Consider the following 19,850-nt stretch of genomic DNA (forward strand, 5'->3'; position numbering starts at 1 on the left):
ATATTCCCCGTGCTGGACAAGATTTTAGTCCCGTTCATTTGAATGGAGCTATTTTCCCCAGCATCAATAACATCACAGTTTATAGAGTATGAGCCATAGTGACATATTGTGCCGTTACAATGAAGGAAAAACACAAGAACATATGCAAATGCTGTAGGATGAAAAATTAAACATGAAAGTAATTCACAACATTCTACTACCCTTATGTATCAAGTTGTGCAATTTGGGGACCAAAAAGCAGCACCAGATGTAACAAAGGAAAAAATCCTATTGCATCTGGTTCAGTTTTATTGCCCCAGATTTTCACTATTTTTGCCTTGATACATAGACCCATCTGCATAGTTATATATACTGTAAGTGGGGCAGTCGGACATCACCTGCAAAACACAATGATTCCAAGAGCAGAAATATTCTACCTTTATTGTCGTAGTGTGGGCTTCGGGGTATTCTTTTTCCTCTAGTGTTGACCAACGCTGTATGAATTTTGCGACTAACGGATCATCATAGTCTACTATTTGAAATCCTGAGACATTAGCTCCTCCAAACTGAATTTTTGATAAATCTCCATCTGTAAAGCCCTGAGCAGAGAATATCCATTTATTAGACTTTCATTTTGCCAATGTTTCTGTCAGCTGTGGGATATTAATAAATGAAAGAGTGGCTCTTAAGACCCCTTCAAGGCAAAGAAACCAATATACTCAATTCTCATTCAGTAATGCTATGCTACTTATGAATAAATAAGTGCCACAAAAAAAATTGCATGGATGAAATTTATCAATATTTGACTCCACTTGTATACAGTCAGATTTATCCAAGTACATATTACATTTGCAAGGATAAAAGTGTGATAAAGTCCCCACAACTTATCTACAGTACGTGCAGAAACCATAGCAGTCATTGTTATCAAGTTTTATACTCAACAAGAAATGTTGTCACAGCCAGACAATTTACAATTTACAATTACACAAGTGTGTAATTTCTTATCCCTATATATGGCAAAAAAAAAACACATTTAGACATTAGCAGTTTCTATATAATCAAATCATTGTCAAAACAGTTTAAGTTCTTGAGGTAAATATTGATAATTATGTTTTAAAAAATAACAAAAATAATAAAATATATTTTGCAGGTTAATGCATTAACTACATGTCTGATTTTTTTTTTTTTTTTTTTTTTAATAAAACATATCCCACGACCATTTTGCTTTCTCTTTGAAACACAGAACACTAATTTAATTTGCAGAAATAGTTCTTAGTTCCTTTTTTGTATGCTTATACTAATTTACAATTCTATTACGTCATACATAAATATTAACTTAATCCAGTGCCAAAACTGAAACTAGTTTATCCTAAGCATTATTTACATTTAGAAAAACCACACAAAATGGTGCTATATTTCATTAACAAAACCAAAGTAAAAAGCACATTTGATTCACCTTAGAATTGTATTGTCAATTATCGCCCATATTTACTGACCTGTGCAATTCTATAGGACACTTTCAAGCACTGGCACTTGATGGTATAATGCAGCTTATTAAACATGTAAACATTATTCTATTTCTTCGCAAACCAACGAAAGTTTGTTCAAACCTTTTGTTATTAGAAAATTGAGTGGTAGCATGCAATTCTACATTTGGCCACTTGGCCACTAAGGGGTAAATCCACAAAGCTCAGTTAATTCATGGCAACTAACATAATGTTACCTAAATAGGTAGCACACACAGGAACCCACAAAGGTATCCTGTATTTGCTCTCAATTTTCCCCAGATGCACCCACTTGTAGGAATATTTCCAAAATACACGCTCATCTTTAACTTGCAATTCAATGCAACTAGTGCACTAAAGCTTGCGACAAACAAGTACAGAATTAATTATGTTGATGTGGGTAGATTGTTAAATTGTAGAATCTTGTTTACATTGCACGTAGATTTTATATATATATATATATATATATATATATATATATATATATATATATATATATACACACATATATTTTGATTTTACATATATAACAGAAAAAAATCAGCGCTAGGACTAACACAAAAGAAATATTATAAGTGAGTAAATGGGTGACTAATAAATGTACTGACCCAGGTGAAATGAGCTAGCAGGATGCAGCCCTAATGAGGATATGCCTATCCTGATTAAATGGAAGAAAGAAAAAAGGCGCAATCCTGTAGAGTTTAATAGATGGATGGAATGAGTTCAGGGACTCGTGGAATTGTTTTAGGTTTTCTTCACCCTCTGTCCATATTATAAACACGTCATCAATGTATCTGTAGTATTTGTAGGGTTTGTGGAGGCATGTAGTTAGGAATCTTTGTTCAAGATTTGCCATGAAAAGATTGTCATATTGCGGTGCCATCTTGGTACCCATTGCAGTCCCCATTAGTTGTAGGTACATTTCCTTGTTGAAGCTGAAGTAGTTGTGTGTGAGGATGTATTCTATCAGTTTGGTAATTACATATTCTGCCCTATCGCAACTGGACTAACACGGCTATTTTCTGCTTTATATATACATATATAAAAGAAATAAAAAAAGGCGCAATCCTGTATAGCAATAAAAAACAGGAAATTTATTAATTAAGCAAGGAAGGCTAGGTGACTGAACAGATTAAAACAAACACAATGATGCCAATAGACACAATAAACACAATATATGACAATAAAAAACAAGAGTACTCTTGAAAATAAAAAAGAAGGGAAATGTGCAAAAAATGTCCAATAGCGCAAATGTAGGAGGCAGTGAGATGTGGGTGGAATTGTCACTCGATAGGTAGCAAATGACTGGAGCAACAAATGGGGAGAGGTAATTGACCCATCAGATGATAGATTGCGGATGCAAATGTTGAAAAATCAGGCTGATATTGACCTCTTTAGATTGAGATGTGGGGTAAGCAAATAGCATAGGCAAGGGATTAAGGAATGGTCTCACCAAAGGATGTAACCGCGATGACCACAGGGGTCTCCGCGTCCCTCTGTCAGCACACCAACGAAATCACGCTGGAGTTGAACATGTGATGTGTTACCCGGATCAGCATCACATGTTCATCTCCAGCGTGATTTTGTTAATCCTTAATTGTTAATTCCTTAATCCCTTGCCTATACTATTTGCTTACCCCACATCTCCATCTATAGAGGTCAATATCAGCCTGATTTTTCCATGTTTGCATCCGCAATCTATCATCTGACGGGTCAATTACTTCTCCCCATTTGTTGCTCCAGTCATTTGCTACCTATCAAGTGACAATTCCTCCCACATCTCACTGCCTACTACATTTGCGCTATTGGACATTTTTTGGTCATATTTCCCTTCTTTTTTATTTTCAAGAGTACTCTTGTTTTTTATTGTCATATATTGTGTTTATTGTGTCTATTGGCATCATTGTGTTTGTTTTAATCTGTTCAGTCACCTAGCCTTCCTTGCTTAATTAATAAATTTCCTGTTTTTTATTGCTATACAGGATTGCGCCTTTTTTATTTCTTTTATATATATATATATATATATATAAAGCAGAAAATAGCCGTGTTAGTCCAGTTGCGATAGGGCAGAATATGTAATTACCAAACTGATAGAATACATCCTCACACACAACTACTTCAGCTTCAACAAGGAAATGTACCTACAACTAATGGGGACTGCAATGGGTACCAAGATGGCACCGCAATATGACAATCTTTTCATGGCAAATCTTGAACAAAGATTCCTAACTACATGCCTCCACAAACCCTACAAATACTACAGATACATTGATGACGTGTTTATAATATGGACAGAGGGTGAAGAAAACCTAAAACAATTCCACGAGTCCCTGAACTCATTCCATCCATCTATTAAACTCTAAATGGATTATTCGGCAAACCTAGTAAACTTTCTAGATACTACAGTAACACTGAAAGATGGCAAACTACACACATCTGTATACAAGAAACCAACTGACAGATGCAGTTACCTCCACAACTCCAGCTTCCATCCCACTCATACAAAACAAGGTATCATACACAGCCAGGCTATAAGATACCACCGCATATGCTCTGACACTGAAGACAGAAACAGGCATCTCACAACCCTGACCGAATCGTTCATACAGAAGGGATACAAACCAAAGACCATTGCCAAAACTATTACATCTGCAATAAAAGCCCCACGAGAACACCCGCTACAATACAGACAGAAAGAACCTACCACACGCATACCACTAGTGACCACATACAACCCTACCCTAGAGGGTATACGAAAAATAATCAAAGATCTGCAACCCATGCTGACAGAGGATGCAACATTAAAAGAAATCTTTCCCAAACCTCCCATTCTTGCATTCCGGCAACCACCAAACCTCAAACAGAAATTAGTCAGCAGAAAACTTCACAACGATTTTAAAGACACGGATAATGGCACAAAACCGTGCAGCAACAAACGCTGCAAACTCTGCAAACATATTTGCCAAGATCCCACAGCCAGTCACAACCATAGAACATTCAATGTTAAAGGATCATACAGCTGCACATCCAGAAATATAGTGTATATGATTCAATGCAACAAATGTGACCAAGGTTGCTACATTGGGGAAACCAGCCAAAAACTACAAGGAAGAATGAATATGCACAGACACTCTATACTCCATCACGAAGAAGGAAGATACTACTCACCTGTGGGACATCACTTCTCACAACCAGATCATTCCATAAATGATCTAAAAATCAAAATCCTCAATGGAATGTTTAAAAGCACCCAAGAGCGGAAAACATTTGAACTCAGAATGATAAGACTCTTTGACACCTAAACCAAAGGACTTAATGCGGACATGGGTTTTCTCACAACCTATCAAAATTGCTTGTAATTATCCTGCTTTCCTCTATTCTTAAAGAAACAACAAAGGGATAGGGAGTGATCACAGAACCATACTAATTGAATGAAGTAGTCAAATACATAAATGCGGTAATCAAGTAATGGGTGCAAACTGTGAACTGAAAAGTGAATCAGAAAAGGTGAAGGGAAACACAAAATGGATGTGCCCCCTAAAAGAATTCACTTAAATGCACACCATAACAGTGTAAAAATTAGCTTTTAATAAATTTACTTAAAACATATATTACCAAAGTAATGTGTAATGTGAATTAAAAATATATTAAATCAACGCTATCAGGCAACCTTGTCGTCAGTTATAAGTTCATACTATCCCAGTTAACCACTTAATAATGGTGGGATATGGAGGACACAGGTTGCTAGGAGTCAGGGTGTTAACCCCTCTGGAGCAACGGTGAGACCCAATAATGGAAGTGTATAGATGTACACAAGTGAGTGGCCAATGGGTTAAATGTCCAGCTACCTGGCTAGATCAGCCAGCACTGCGCACTATAATGGAGACTTTAGTGTGTTGAAATACGAGTGCTAGAGTGATAAAGCTGGCAAATGCAGTGATAATGGTAGTACATACACTGCAGCATAGACCTGCCAGACACGGCAGTGCAATTTGTCCCTGAGGAAGCTCCTTTGCTGGAGGGAAACGCGCGTTGGACGCGCAATGTTGTCAGTCTCCTACTTGGAGCTGTTTTAATGTAGTGTCAGCAGTCTCCTGGCTCTAACTGTGTTGATCCCATTAGTTAGTTATTTATTTAATCCTTTAATTTTATAGTGAGTGTGCCTGCTTTCCTTGCACAGCACTGCCGTGTCTGGCAGGTCTATGCTGCAGTGTATGTACTACCATTATCACTGCATTTGCCAGCTTTATCACTCTAGCACTCGTATTTCAACACACTAAAGTCTCCATTATAGTGCGCAGTGCTGGCTGATCTAGCCAGGTAGCTGGACATTTAACCCATTGGCCACTCACTTGTGTACATCTATACACTTCCATTATTGGGTCTCACCGTTGCTCCAGAGGGGTTAACACCCTGACTCCTAGCAACCTGTGTCCTCCATATCCCACCATTATTAAGTGGTTAACTGGGATAGTATGAACTTATAACTGACGACAAGGTTGCCTGATAGCGTTGATTTAATATATTTTTAATTCACATTACACATTACTTTGGTAATATATGTTTTAAGTAAATTTATTAAAAGCTAATTTTTACACTGTTATGGTGTGCATTTAAGTGAATTCTTTTAGGGGGCACATCCATTTTGTGTTTCCCTTCACCTTTTCTGCCTCTATTCTTATCCACACTTTCTCTCTCCTCCCCCCCACCCCAGTATCTCTCCCCCTCCCCACCTTTCTTTTACACTGTCCCCTGGCTTCAAACACATTTAACACCCTACCTTATCTACAGTAAATATCTGTTGTTTTTTTTTCCTCTCTCTACACTGTTTTAGCCATTGAATCCTTTGTATATCAGTATTGCTAGACCTGAAGAAGATAGGATAACTCTTGAAAGCTTGTCCTATGACATAAATTGTTAGTCCAATAAAAAAGGTATCGCCTAATACTGAAGAACTCATTTATTCTGTACTATATATATATATATATATATAATTAAAATCGAATAGATGACATTGTTCTGTGGCTAACTGAATGCTTTTATTTGTGCGAGCTTTCGAGATACCATGATCTCTTTTTCCTGCGGTGTTAAAATGGATAAAGCAAGAGAGGGTTTTACTTTAAAACAGTGCATCTTGGATTGTATATGTGACTGAAGCCTATCCATCCCCCCTGTGCAGTATGCGATTAATGACTTAAGAGTGTGTGTGTGTGTGTGTATGTATGTGTGTGTAGATATAAATGTATGTATACAGAGCTTTACAAGAGGTGTGTGTGGAGTGGGAGTGTATACCAATGGTGTGAGTAGGTGTATAAATGTAAGAGGGTGTTGCATTACTATTAATGTGTGTAGATACTATGTGGTTCCTATTGGTATATAGGGATATAATTATATTGTACATTCTCATATATAACAAAAATGGCTGCACACACAGGGTAAAATGCCAATAAAATGGCGTTCGTGATGCATGGTAAAGGGAAAGAAGGTATAAACAGGAACAAATCACTGAAGTGATTCAATATACCAGCACACACAGCAACTGAAGAAAAAAGTGATTTATTGGTCCATGATACAGACAAAAAGCCAGGGGGACCGAAATGTCTGGCTTTTTGTCTGCATCATGGACCAATAAATCACTTTTTTCTTCAATTGCTGTGTGTGCTGGTATATTGGATCACTTAGGTGATTTGTTCCTGTGTGTGTGTGTCCATTATATATGAAGGGGCAGGATGGTTACCACTCTCTGCTCCTATTGGCTGTCTGGTGAACTCCATGTAACCAAAAATGCAGGAAGCAAGAATTATCTGGTAAAATATTATGCTTGCTTATGTTTATCAGGACTGAAATTGCTACATTTTTTAAGACAAGATAACATCAACCAAATGAGCTGAAATATACGGTATACAAAATATACTCACCAGATTTGCTATGATATAATGGTATCCTTTGACATGCTTGCCAATAGTAATTACCTACAAAGTAATAAAAGTTGTGCAGGTTAAACTAGTAATATAATGGAAAACTTCCTTCCCACATTTTCACCAAGACAAACGTATGCTAAATATGTCCCATTTGCAGTTGTACTAACTATATGTATATGTGAGCACATTCACATGTCTTAGACAGGTCTGCAACCCTGCCCTTCAACATTATCACCTAGCATACAGTGCTTTCAACAGTAGCAAGGGATTTTGGGAAAGGACATGCAAATGAGCACACCGTGTCCGTGTCACCTTTTGCCTGAAATCCATTTTTACATGAAACACTTATAAGGTAATGCTCGCTGTTAACACAGCTTTTAAGCACAGCATGGGAATCAGAGGCAAAGCCAGAGAAACCACTCACAGACATGTTTCAACCTTAATGGGTCTCATCAGTGTGAGGTTGGTTGTACTGGCTTTGCAATGTTCAAGGCAATTGAATTGTTCAAGGCAATAGTTCTTGTTACATCTATTTAAATGTTCTACTAGAAACAATTAGACATTCTTTAGTGATAGGCTGTCACAGTAGCTTCAACATTATTCAGCATTACAAGGCATTTAGCAAGTTTCCTACAAACCAGATTGGTCAGGTACGTAGCATACACATTTCTATACATCCCTCATTAGAGCAGGGGACCTGGCACTATAGAGAATATTAGAGGTCTCCTCCGCAGTAGAAGAACTAACATTACAAATAAAAGGTTGTGATTCTCCAAACTAAGCCAAGTATAAAAGGAGTATAATCATATTTGACTTGAATTGAATGTATCTTCAATCTTATAATAAAATGACATAAACATCCAACATTTCAAGAGGTCACGGGGATCTGAGTCGCTCATTTGATTGAATTTGATTTAATTTGATTTGATTGAAGAAGATTTTATTAAACCTTTCAAGTGCCAGACTCCCTACAATATAGGCTGAGATTTTAGTAGGTGGCGGGCACGCGCCTGTCGCTTGAGCGATCTCTGCACTGTGATCTGAGGCGCTTGGGAGGTGTGTTTGAGGCGTGGCCGTGACATCAAGAGGCTGCTTCACCCTCATTGGCTGAACCGCTCACGTGACTCAACCGTTGTGCGACAAAATCAACATTTTCTATCGGCTCAAAATTCTGCAGTGCGGTTGCTCTTCAGCGCACGCTTACTATGACCGGCCCTATAGAGCTGCTGCACTTTGTTCGCGTTGCGTGCACTATAAACGCAGTCATAGACATGGGCCCATAACATCTAAAAGCGTGAAAAATAAAAATGCAAATTATGACTGACAAAGTATGTGAGAATATGGCAAAATTGATCAATCCGGTGTCATAGCTTTACTGCTGTGGACCTCAGTTCCTCGTTAGTGTGTAGTCGCTGTGTACTGTACTGTATGCATCTGTCTGTTTAGCTTTTGATCATAATTGTGACAAACCTGATCTACGATGTCGTTTACTTTGTCCCGTTCACAGTCCAGAATCACTCTCCTTTCCTTTTTTATTTCTAGGTCTTGAAAAAGCGAGCGGTACGTTTCATCTTTCCTGTCATTGTTAATGTTGCCGACATTGATTGCAGTCACTTGCCATTTCTTTTCAGCCGCAGAATCCAGCACAGCTTGCAGTGTTGATAAACCTGCAGCGACAAAATAATGGCCATGATGTCAGTAAACTTGATCAATAACTCAAAGTGAAATTCTTCACTAGGTATTATTTCCTTTTAATATAATAATAATAATAATAATAATAATAATAATAATAATAATAATTTTTTTTATTATTATTATTATTATTATTATTATTATTATTATTATTATTATTATTATTATTATAAGAAACTCAAGATATTTGTGAAGAAGACATTGTTAATGAGAATCACAGTTGTTGAAATGGGATGAAGAAGAACAATTCTGCATCAGTTATAAAATTGTGTGCTTCTTCTGATCTGTTATTTATTTTTGATAAAATGTTTGCTACTTAACCACTGCCAAACATTACCTATAAGAAAATATAATCCTGCTTGTGCAAATCCATTAGCATTGCTTATTAAAGAAGAACTCTGCCCTACTTGACTAATTAATACAGTATCCACACATTAAATAGGCTCCTTTGTACTTTCTATGGTGAGTCCTATTTTTTTAATCACATTGCCATTTTGTAAATTTCTGCTATTTGTATTTTTTGTTTTTCTTTCATAGGAAGGATTCGAAGGATTCTTTGTAATGTATGCCCTAATCAGCAGTGGCCGTGTAGTTAAATGCCTACTTGAAGATCTTTAAAAACCCGTTAAATAATAACAAATGAGAAGGTGAAATATTTCATGGGGGCTTAAATGTATTGCTTTTTATTCTCTTTAAAATAGTAATATAATAATAGTAATAATAAAAACAATAGATGTATTTCCTATATATTTAAGGCATTTGTACTTTAAAAAAAAAGCTTTAATAAAAAGGAGTATGTGTATCACTTAAAAAAATGTTATTTAAAAGAAAATGTCCTGAAATCTGCAATAATCTTTATTACCAGTCATGTCTTCAGTGGTAGAATTGTAATATTTTGACTGATTTGGTAATGTGATGGAATCGCTCCTATTAAAACAAAACTGTACAATACAGTGTAACAGTATCACTGTCTTCCTGCAGTCCAAAATAAAGAGCTTCGTAATAACAAGACTGACTACAGTATAAAAATCAAACCATCCTTAAGACAAGTTTAGCTGCTATTCACTTTTTGCTTTATCTTCCTTGGTTTTCATTTTATTATGTTAGAGAAAAGTTAATGTTCAATCACTGGCTCAGATCACAAGGTTCTGTACTGTAGATGGTAAACAGCCTCTTAATTTACATGCTAAATGTGCCCCATATACATGCTCAGAGAAGTCTAATTATTTGTAACTTGCCACTATTTTTATTAATAGAGAAACAAAAAGATATGTATGCTTTATGGATCATTGTTTTTTTTTTTTAATTTATTATGTAATAGAAGGGCAAAAACACCATAGACATGTCTTTATGTTTGTATAATGAGAAATGGGAAACCGGGAAAAATACATGGCCTTAAAAATAAGAAACCCATATAAAAAAATTGCTGACATCAATGATTGATAAATTTGCCAACATCGTACAGAAAACCTCTACGAAGTGCCTTGTGTGGAAAAAAAACAACAAAAAAATACAAATTAGTTAGTGTTAACCGATGTGATGCTATTGAACATTTCTTAGGGCAGATGATCGGGTGCTCACTCACATCCAGGTATATATATATTGAAAAGACAAAAAAAGGCAATAGTGCAACAGCGTATGCAAATGAGGAAATCTTTCCTACACGTTTCGTTCTCACAAACTTCTTCAAGGATCAATGCCCCTTGAAAAAGTTCGCGAGAACGAAACGCGTAGGGCAGCTTTGTGGACGTAGGTGGTGTGCTAGACCTTGGTGCCTGTGAGTGATTGCCCATTCTGGATTGAGTCCTTGGACCCAGGGAGTAGCAGTGGATGGCCGCCACGTGGTTTCTGCTACGGAACAGGGATTGTTGGACTTTCGCCCACTACATGACCCAGGGTGGTGCCAATGCCCAAAACCTACCTATGTTTGTATGTGCTACTATTTTTTTATAAAGCAACTTGCTCTATTATTGTGTCCGCTCTTCTATATCTGGGATATCTCCTCCTGGGATCTGTTACCTGAGTTGGTTACTCTAAAAACTACAAGGCTCTAAATGCTCATATAAAATGTGAGTAGGATTACATCAGTATACTGGCTAGGAAAGATTTCCTCATTTTCATACTCTGTTGCACTATTGCATTTTTTTGTCTTTTCAATATATATACCTGGATGTGAGTGCGTACCCGATTACCTGCCCCACTGTCTCTATGGATTTGGATTGAATCCATCTCAGGAGCTGCACCCTATACAGGACAGTATTTATACCTCTTGCCTCTTATATATCTTTTTAACAGTATTTGCGCTTGATCTTTGTTCACATATTGAACATTCCTTGGAAGAATTTAGCACTAGTGTTACGTAGAGATGTGAGAATTACTTCCGTTTTACGTTGTAAAAGATCTCTCCAATTTTTAAGAAACTTGAAGTTTTAAAAATTGGGCCATATACATGTAAAAAAAAAATCCATACGACATGCAGAATCAGCAATTTGAGTCAAAGCTGTCAATTCCTACAGTATGACGAAAGAATACATACTTTAAAAAAAAATCTGATGCAAATACCTGAAAAAGCTGCGAAATGTAACAATTCTTCCAAATGTTTGCCAATTTTGGACATGAATTGCCACCATTTTTCACAAAAGTTGGTGGTAAGTTTTCAGCCATTTTTACTACAAAGCATACTGTGTCTGTTTAATGACCAAAGGTCTATGAGAAGTCGCTGGCCTTAAAACTAAGTGCTAATCATGTCCAGTAGATAGGATTTACATACAGTACTGTTACGACATGTTCTAAAATGTTACAAAGTCCAAGTTGCTTTAAGTAAATAAAAACTCATCAGTGAAATGAAATGCTGATTCTGCATGTCGTATGGATTTTTTTTTACATGTATATGGCCCAATTTTTAAAACTATTAGCAATAGGAAATATAAAAAAATATATAAAACAACAGTGCGTCATTTATTTGGATACTACTTAATATACTGTATAGCACTCTGACTATACTGCACTTGTGTCACACTACATGAAAATTATTTTCAAATTCCAGATGTCATATTTTCACTGTATTTTGCACAGGGAAAAGAAGTACAAGTCCCTGTATGCATACTGTACCTTCCACATATCACCAGAAAAACCGGGTCATTCATTTGCAAATTCATCACATTCAGCATTGATTGGTGATCTTCACACCTGACCCATTTTGTTTAATTCAAGGCTCATTTGTACATGCAGAGCTAGCAAGACTGTCACACTCTGTTCTAAAACAATACAGGTAATCTACAGATATCAATCTGTAACAGGATAGATAAACGGTGCACTCCATATCATTTCTGATATAGGCCTTTTTAACAAGATCTGTTTTACTGTCTACTGTGATTATATATTTTCTCCTGATCTGCCAACATTATAGAAATTGTGCATACATTGTTTACGAGTGTATGTTACAGCTGCTCTTTTCCCTCATGGGAAGCAATGAGATTCTCTCGTTTATTGATTGCATGCTCTTTTTACGATTTCGTCACTTGACATGCATTTCTACAAATGTAAACATATGGCATCTTGACATGAAAGGAAAAGGGTCTTTGAAGAGAAAGAGCAAACAGAGTATTCCTCGTTACCCAGTGGTAAAAAGATGCCCAGTCTTGCATTTCGAGAGTCAAGAGAAAGACGAGCAGGGGAAACAATTCAGTAGACATATTTGTCATCCAAATATCATTGTTAAACATGTATGTCAAGAAAAAATGCAGTTACGCTATCCGTCAAAGGAACGGATTGCATTGTTTGTTCAAGTATTGCAAGCAAAAAGACCAATGTATTTGTGGTCAGCATTTAATATAGAACAATAACAATTTAGCCAAATAAAAAAAAAATGTATTTCTATTAAAAACGGATGGATTGCTCAGTGACATGCAAAAATATTGTGATATACAGTACATAGTAACATACTGTACTATAGATAGTAGTTCAGGCTGAAAAATATAAAATATGAAAAAACATAAAGTATATGGAATTTAACCGTGGCCAAATTCTATATAGACGAGACATTTATATATATATATATATATATATATATATATATATATATATATATATATACACAATTCTAAATATATATATATATATATATATATATATATATATATATATATATATATATATATTTAGAATTGTGTACAGGAACACTTTGCACTAATCAGGGTTGATATTGACATCTGCAAATAAATAAGAAGTGTATTTTAATATTGAAGTAAACTTTTCACTATGCCAGATCCACAAAGGTAACTGCCTTAATTTTCCTTGATGTTAATGCATATCCACAAAGCTTATTATATGCACACACAAAAACAGCAATTGTAAATCTTATTGGCATAGTTTTAACATCATGTTTTTGTAGCCCAACATGGCGCTATCTGACAATAACGTCAAGTTAAGTCATAACTAATGGTGATGTTACCATTTTGCTAAAAAGGAGAAAAAGAGGGGGAGGGGGGAGAGATGAGAGGGGGAGAGGGAGAGAGGGGAAGGGAGAAGGGGAGAAGGGGAGAGGGGGATGGAGAGGGGAGAAGGGGATAGGGGGATGGAGAGGGGAGAAGGGGAGAGGGGGGGAGAAGGGAGAAGGGGAGAGATGGAAAAGGGGAGATAAGGAGAAGGGGAGAGGAAAAGGGGAGAGAAGGAGAAGAGGGAGAGGAGAAGAGAGAGAGAGAAGGAGAAGAGAGAGAGGGGGAGAAGAGAGAGAGGGGGAAGTATCACCACCTTTACTCATCATTAAGTCCTTGTATCAACTTTAATGAGTTTTGTGGATAGGCGCTGTCTTTTGCATGTAATTTTCATTATAGTTAACGAAATGCTGTTTCTGGACAAAAACATAACTTAACATTAATGAATTTAATTCAATTGACGTTATCTTACTGTAGGTTAGCGTAACATTAAGCCCCTTAAGGGAGCTTTGTGGATCTGGCCCTAATTGTTTTCGTATTATTGCCTTGAGATGATGGATTACATTCACTATATCACCGTATATCCAAAGGTCACATACATTTACCTTTTTTCTTCAGGCATCAACACTGTTTACAAGGCATTGCTTACTTTCTGATTTATATTATGGTACTTAAAGTTGCCTTTCTGGAATGTGACATTTTGGAACGGCAAAGGATTCTGTGATAGTGATGTATTAATCTTAGGTTAGGATTGTGACATTATAGAAATAGGAATTCTAATTAAAAGCTGCCTTGTCTGCAAATTAGATTTTTGGAGTCATGGGACAGCGTAGATTATTAATTCAATTTATTCATTTTGTATAATAAAATACAGGTTCTTTGTTTTCTTAAGACATCATAAAGACATGCAAGCAGTGTCCAATTTTACCAGAAAAACAAGTTAAAACTTACCTCGATCACTGTCATAAAGATATGCAAATTTGTCCCATTGATAGTATTCAATCAAACTAAGAAGTGCTCCTTTGAGGTCCGGCCTCATCTGAATAACAAATGGGTGAGTGCCATCTGTCGGAAAGCTTGGCGTTATAAAGGAGACGTGAAGAGTTCCGCAAAATGATGTGATAGTATTTACAGACTTCTTATCATAAAATCCAAAAATAGCAAAGACTCCTCTTGAAAACTGGGAGCAGACTGCAATACAAAAATAAACACAGGAACGTTGATATTTGGATACAATCGTTTTAAGAAAAATATACTGTGTGCTAGTTATTTTAAGATGCAATCAGTTATTGGTTATACTATTCAGTTACATCTGGCATGAAAATTGCAGGAAAGATTGTAGAAGTCTGTTTGAAGCCCCCAAACATCATTAAGCAAATACAAAATAAGTGCAACATTGTTTTGTGTAAAGGTGAAAATCAATTAAAATTGAGCCTTTATTTCATAAAGAAATTCAAAATATGTTGTTATCTAGACCAGTGGTTCTGAAACCATCCTTCTGTGGACCACTTCCTGTGGAAACCCTAAAGCATTTGCACACAGGTGATTGTACCTAAATTACACATGAATACTGTAGATTATTACAGGTGCAGACACGAGTATTCTAACACTTCGGATTAACACAGCGGGGGTCCCTGGCAGTCCCATTCAAACTGACCAGGGATCCCTGCTGTGTTAATCCGATGGGCCATTAGTCTTTCTGCAGAAAGGTCAGAGAAATGTTGCAGCATTACTGGGAGATTGCCCCAGATTGCCCCAAACCTGGTCTGTTTCAGGGCTTTGAGGAAATGTTGGAGAACCACTGAAGGAAAATGTAGATTAAAACATAGGCATGAAGCCAATTTTGAATGCAACTAAATACATGGGTAAGAAATCATATACAGAAAGATGCACCACTCACACATACTTTTATGTTGTGGCATCTCTACAACACCAAAAAATAGTTAAATGAATTGAATGTCATGAGGACCTTTTTATGTCCTCTTTAGAAATCCTGTATATTAAACTGAGAAGTTATATTACAAAAAAGATTTATATATAAAGCAAATAAAAAGATCCCTTGTGAGCACATTCACATGTCTTAGACAGGCATGCAACCGTGCCCTTCACCATACCTAGCATACAGTGCTTCCACTGCAGCAAGAGATTCTGGGAAATGGCATGCAAATGAGCACACCGTGTCACCTTTTGCCTGCAATCAATTTTTAAATGGAACCCTTATATACTAATGCTCGCTGTTAACACAACTTTTAAGCACAGCATGGGAATCTGATGCAAAGCCAGAGAAACCAATCACAGACATGGTCGAAACATAAAGATATGGTGGGTACACTCATGAGAATATCCGCATTGAAGTATTGTACTAATATATTTTTTTGTCACATTAGATGTAGCATTGGTCATTTCTGTCTTTTGAGATCTATCTATCTATCTATCTATCTATCTATCTATCTATCTATCTATCTATCTATCTATCTATTCTATCTATCTCGAATAAAGAATATCACTTGTGAGCACATTCACATGTCTTAGACAGGTCTGCAACCCTGCCTTTCAACCATTATCACCTCGCATCACTGCAGCAAGGGATTTTGGGAAATGACATGCAAATGATCACACCCCTTGACAGATAGCCGTCGGCTCCCTGAGTGGGCAGGAGGGTTGTAATCCCCCCCCCTTCAGAGCTTAGCAGCGGTGGGTCACCTTTGGTTAGGGATGTGAAGGGGGGGAGGAGGGAGGTGAAGGTGGAGGGAAGGGGGAGGGGGGGAGGTGAAGGGGGGGGAGGCAGGTGAAGGGGGGGAAGGAGGTGAAGGAGGGGGAAGGAGGTGATGGAGGGGGAAGGAGGTGAGGGGGGGGGGAGGAGGTGAGGGGGGGGAGGGAGGTGAAGGGGGGGAGGGAGGTGAAGGGGGGAGAAGGAGGTGAAGGGAGGGAGAGGGAGGTGAAGGGGGGGTGGAGGGAGGTGAAGGGGGGGAGGTGAAGGGGAGGGAGGTGACAATGTATCCGGCGGTCGCTTGCTCCCCTGTCCGTTCCCCCGCTGTCTCTGACGGTCGTTCATCCGCTCCTCCCCCCCCATCGGCGGAACCTTCCGTGTGTTGGTGCAGACGGAGGCGCGTGCACGCGTCGGCCGTTCCCTCCCCCGTCCGGCCGCTCCCCCGCGGATCTGAGGCGGGAGGCAGCGTGTCTTCAATTGTTGTGCCTGCTCCCCCTCCCGGCTGTCCGCTCCCCCGCATGGTCTCGTCCGGCCAGTTCCCCGCTGACTATAGCGGCCGGGGGTGTGAGGCGGCGGGAGGCACAGGTGGTGTGAGGTAAGGCGGGAAGGGAGGCCCCGGCGGCAGAGGTGTGATCGGGGAGTCGCAGGGGTTTGAGGCCCCGGTGGCAGCAGGAGTGTCAGCAGGGAGGGGAGGCACAGGGGTTTGAGGCCCCAGCGGCGGCAGGAGTGTGAGCGGGGAGGGGAGGCTGTAGGATCAGGGGTGTGAGGCGGCGGTTTAGTTACTTACCTGGGCGGGAGGTGGCGGTGGCTGGTGCACATCGTGTGGCAGCCAGTGTTGGAGAGGCAGTGTGTGTGTGTGTGTGTGTGTGTGTGTGTGTGTGTGTGTGTGTGTGTGTGTGTGTGTGTGTGTGTGTGTGTGTGTGTGTGTGTGTGTGTCACTGTTAGACCACACCGGCCAATGAGAGGTGTGCGGGGGCGGGCGGGCCAAGGGAGCCATCTCATTGACCTGAGGCGGAGTGACGGGCCAAAGGTCCAATGTCATTGCCCCTAGACACAGGGACATACAATGTTTTCAAAAATATATATATAAATATATAGATATAGATATATAGATATATCAATTATAGTTGCTGCAGTTCACTTTGTTTTCTTCAATAATGATTTAAACAAGTCTTTTTTTTTTACTATTGACACTCACGTACATTGTGCATTGACTTCATTTTTAGCTTTACTTCTTTTTTCTCTACAGTAGCCAGCATAGCATATACTCTAACATATTGTACATCTGCCTTGAATTTTATGATTCTATAAAACAGATTAGATAGCTGTAAAAAGCCCTAAGCAGAAGCACTTCTTGAAAAATATGTTTCCGTAAATAGCAAAGCCATAAAAACATAGGGCAATGACGCGGCTGTCATTGCTGGTACTTGGTTTAGTTAAATGTACATTTTTAGGACTCAGTAAAAGCTTGTGCTTCTGCAACACAATACTGTTCAATTAGCTGTCAGAGTAACCAACAACTCACAATTTATACTAAACTTATGGTAATTTGTTCTGTTTAGTTTCACTTATGGGGGATCTTTCATTAAACTGTGAAAGTGCCAATTGAGGTCAATAGAGCACAGAATTCAATGGGAGATTCGGTGCGATAGTGCCCCAAACAGCACTATCACAGTTTGATGAATAACCCCCATGGACTCACTCTCTCTCTTCCGCAAACGCATTATTTCGCAGTCTGGGTGGGAGTAACGGTAAGACTAAAATAATGTCCGGTTATTTGTAGATAATGCAGCATTATCATAGAATAATGTGACGTTAACCCTGCTAATCAATTATGGCTGTTATCTTGGCATATAATTACATTAGTTAACATGATAACTCAGGCAAAATAAAGTCCATCCCTGTTGTAGGTAACATTATGTTATTTTTCCTGATTTAAGATCAGTGAATCTTGTCCTTATACTTTTTCTCTGATACATCTGTTTTTTTGACCCAGTTTTGCCATAGTTGGGAAGGATTCATACATCACCCCCATTGCATATAATGTTGCTTGATACATATTCATTAACATCCAGGTGATTTCATTATCTGTTTTTTTTTTTAAATGTCAGCTTTTGCATACCAAAGTTTACATATTGCATCCTACTAAAAATGTTAATTGGAAGCATTTGCCTTGTAATTTATCACAATAACATTAATTTTATTATTCAAATAAAATACAACAGAAATTTGGTAAATGCAAGCTGCACATACATGTGGCAAAAAATGAATATTTAAGATAAATAAATAGGAGAAATGTGCAATCTTAAACCTTAGGAGAAGTACATACAGTAGAGACAACGCTTATTCTAACATTTGCCTTAAACTAGCCGGGTTACATTCTGGGTACGTGCTGGGTATGTGCTGGGAATGTTCTGGGCTAGTTTGAGGCACGTTTAAGGCATTTCTGCATTGACTAATGACCCATAGGATTAACACAGCAGGGGTCCCTGGCATTCCAATTCAGTTTGAATGGGACTGCCAGGGACCCCCGCTGTTAATCTGATAGGCCATTAATCAATGCAAAAATGCTGGGGCTAGTTTAAGGAAATGTATTCAGAATGTACCTGGGTGTACCTGGGTCTTTTGGGGAATTGCCACTGGTTTATGTTAGAATAATCGCTGCCTCTACTGTATATATATTTTTGAATTATCAATGTGAACCCTGTAACAATAGTCCATAGCAACTACTGATGCAGCGGCCGTTATTCGAACACTTCACGCGTCATGTACATCAGAATCCCGATTTGAAACCGTGGGATGAATTCCAGCCTTCGACTAAAATGAATTTTAGTGTTCTGGCTTTTAAAAACATGAAATTGACACAGTAGCACAGTAGCACAGTAGCACAGTAGCACAGTAGCACAGTAGCACAGTAGCACAGTACTGTACACATTACAATTCATCCATTTTATTGCAAACGAAGAAACAGAATCCATGAAATTCAAACAAAACATCCGCGATAAGCGCGGGTGCCTGGGGCGATTGCCCACGTTCATGCTGCGTGGGGAACAGCAGAGAACTCAGAATCGGCGCCGTGATGTGTTCTAATAATGGCCGCTGCATCAGTATGACTATCATATGATATGATTATTAAAACTTGAAACATTCTGGAGCCAATAACAAAGCTATGTTTATTAGGATTTTAGTCTTTGATAGACCACTTTTGCACCAATTTTTCTTTGATACACTGACCCTTTATGAGTTAGACATGTACAGTATATGAACATCTAGCGTTGTGTAAAAATAACTGAGATTATTCTTCCCTATAAAGTTGCTTTAAGCACAAAGCAGTTTTTAATAGATTACATTATTTTGTATTAAACTCTTAATTTCTACATCGTGAATGAGTGTATATAAAGCCCTTCAAACTGTCACATAATTTAGAGAAATAACCCATAATTTCCTATACCGACCTAATTGCCTAATTTCCACCCTCCCTACCTCCCGTACCCTGTGAAATGCCTGATTCATATTGGGGGAAAAAGGGGAAAAAAAACTAATTGAGCCTGATTGGGTTCTCCAATTTTTCCATGATACCCTAAATGAGACTTCCCAGGGCCTTGGA

The 19,850-nt window shown here is 38.1% G+C and overlaps 1 protein-coding gene across 6 annotated transcripts in view; it reads right to left on the reverse strand.

Moving 5' to 3' along the window:
* Positions 1 to 19,850, reverse strand: part of GRIA2 (glutamate ionotropic receptor AMPA type subunit 2) — a 153,296-nt gene that overhangs the window by 94,304 nt on the left and 39,142 nt on the right. For all 6 annotated transcript variants that reach the window (XR_012803607.1, XM_075612573.1, XM_075612601.1 and 3 more), the window contains exons 3-6: positions 14,485 to 14,724; positions 8,876 to 9,072; positions 7,403 to 7,456; positions 417 to 578 (exon numbers count right to left, since the gene is read on the reverse strand). Coding sequence is in view for 5 of the 6 variants with exons in the window: in XM_075612573.1 (XP_075468688.1) it covers positions 417 to 578; positions 7,403 to 7,456; positions 8,876 to 9,072; positions 14,485 to 14,724 (653 nt within the window). In the remaining variant the exon portion in view is untranslated. The remainder of the gene's footprint in view (positions 1 to 416; positions 579 to 7,402; positions 7,457 to 8,875; positions 9,073 to 14,484; positions 14,725 to 19,850) is intronic.

This window comes from Ascaphus truei, chromosome 1, assembly GCF_040206685.1.
Source record: "Ascaphus truei isolate aAscTru1 chromosome 1, aAscTru1.hap1, whole genome shotgun sequence".
Classification (NCBI taxonomy): Eukaryota; Metazoa; Chordata; class Amphibia; order Anura; family Ascaphidae; genus Ascaphus; species Ascaphus truei.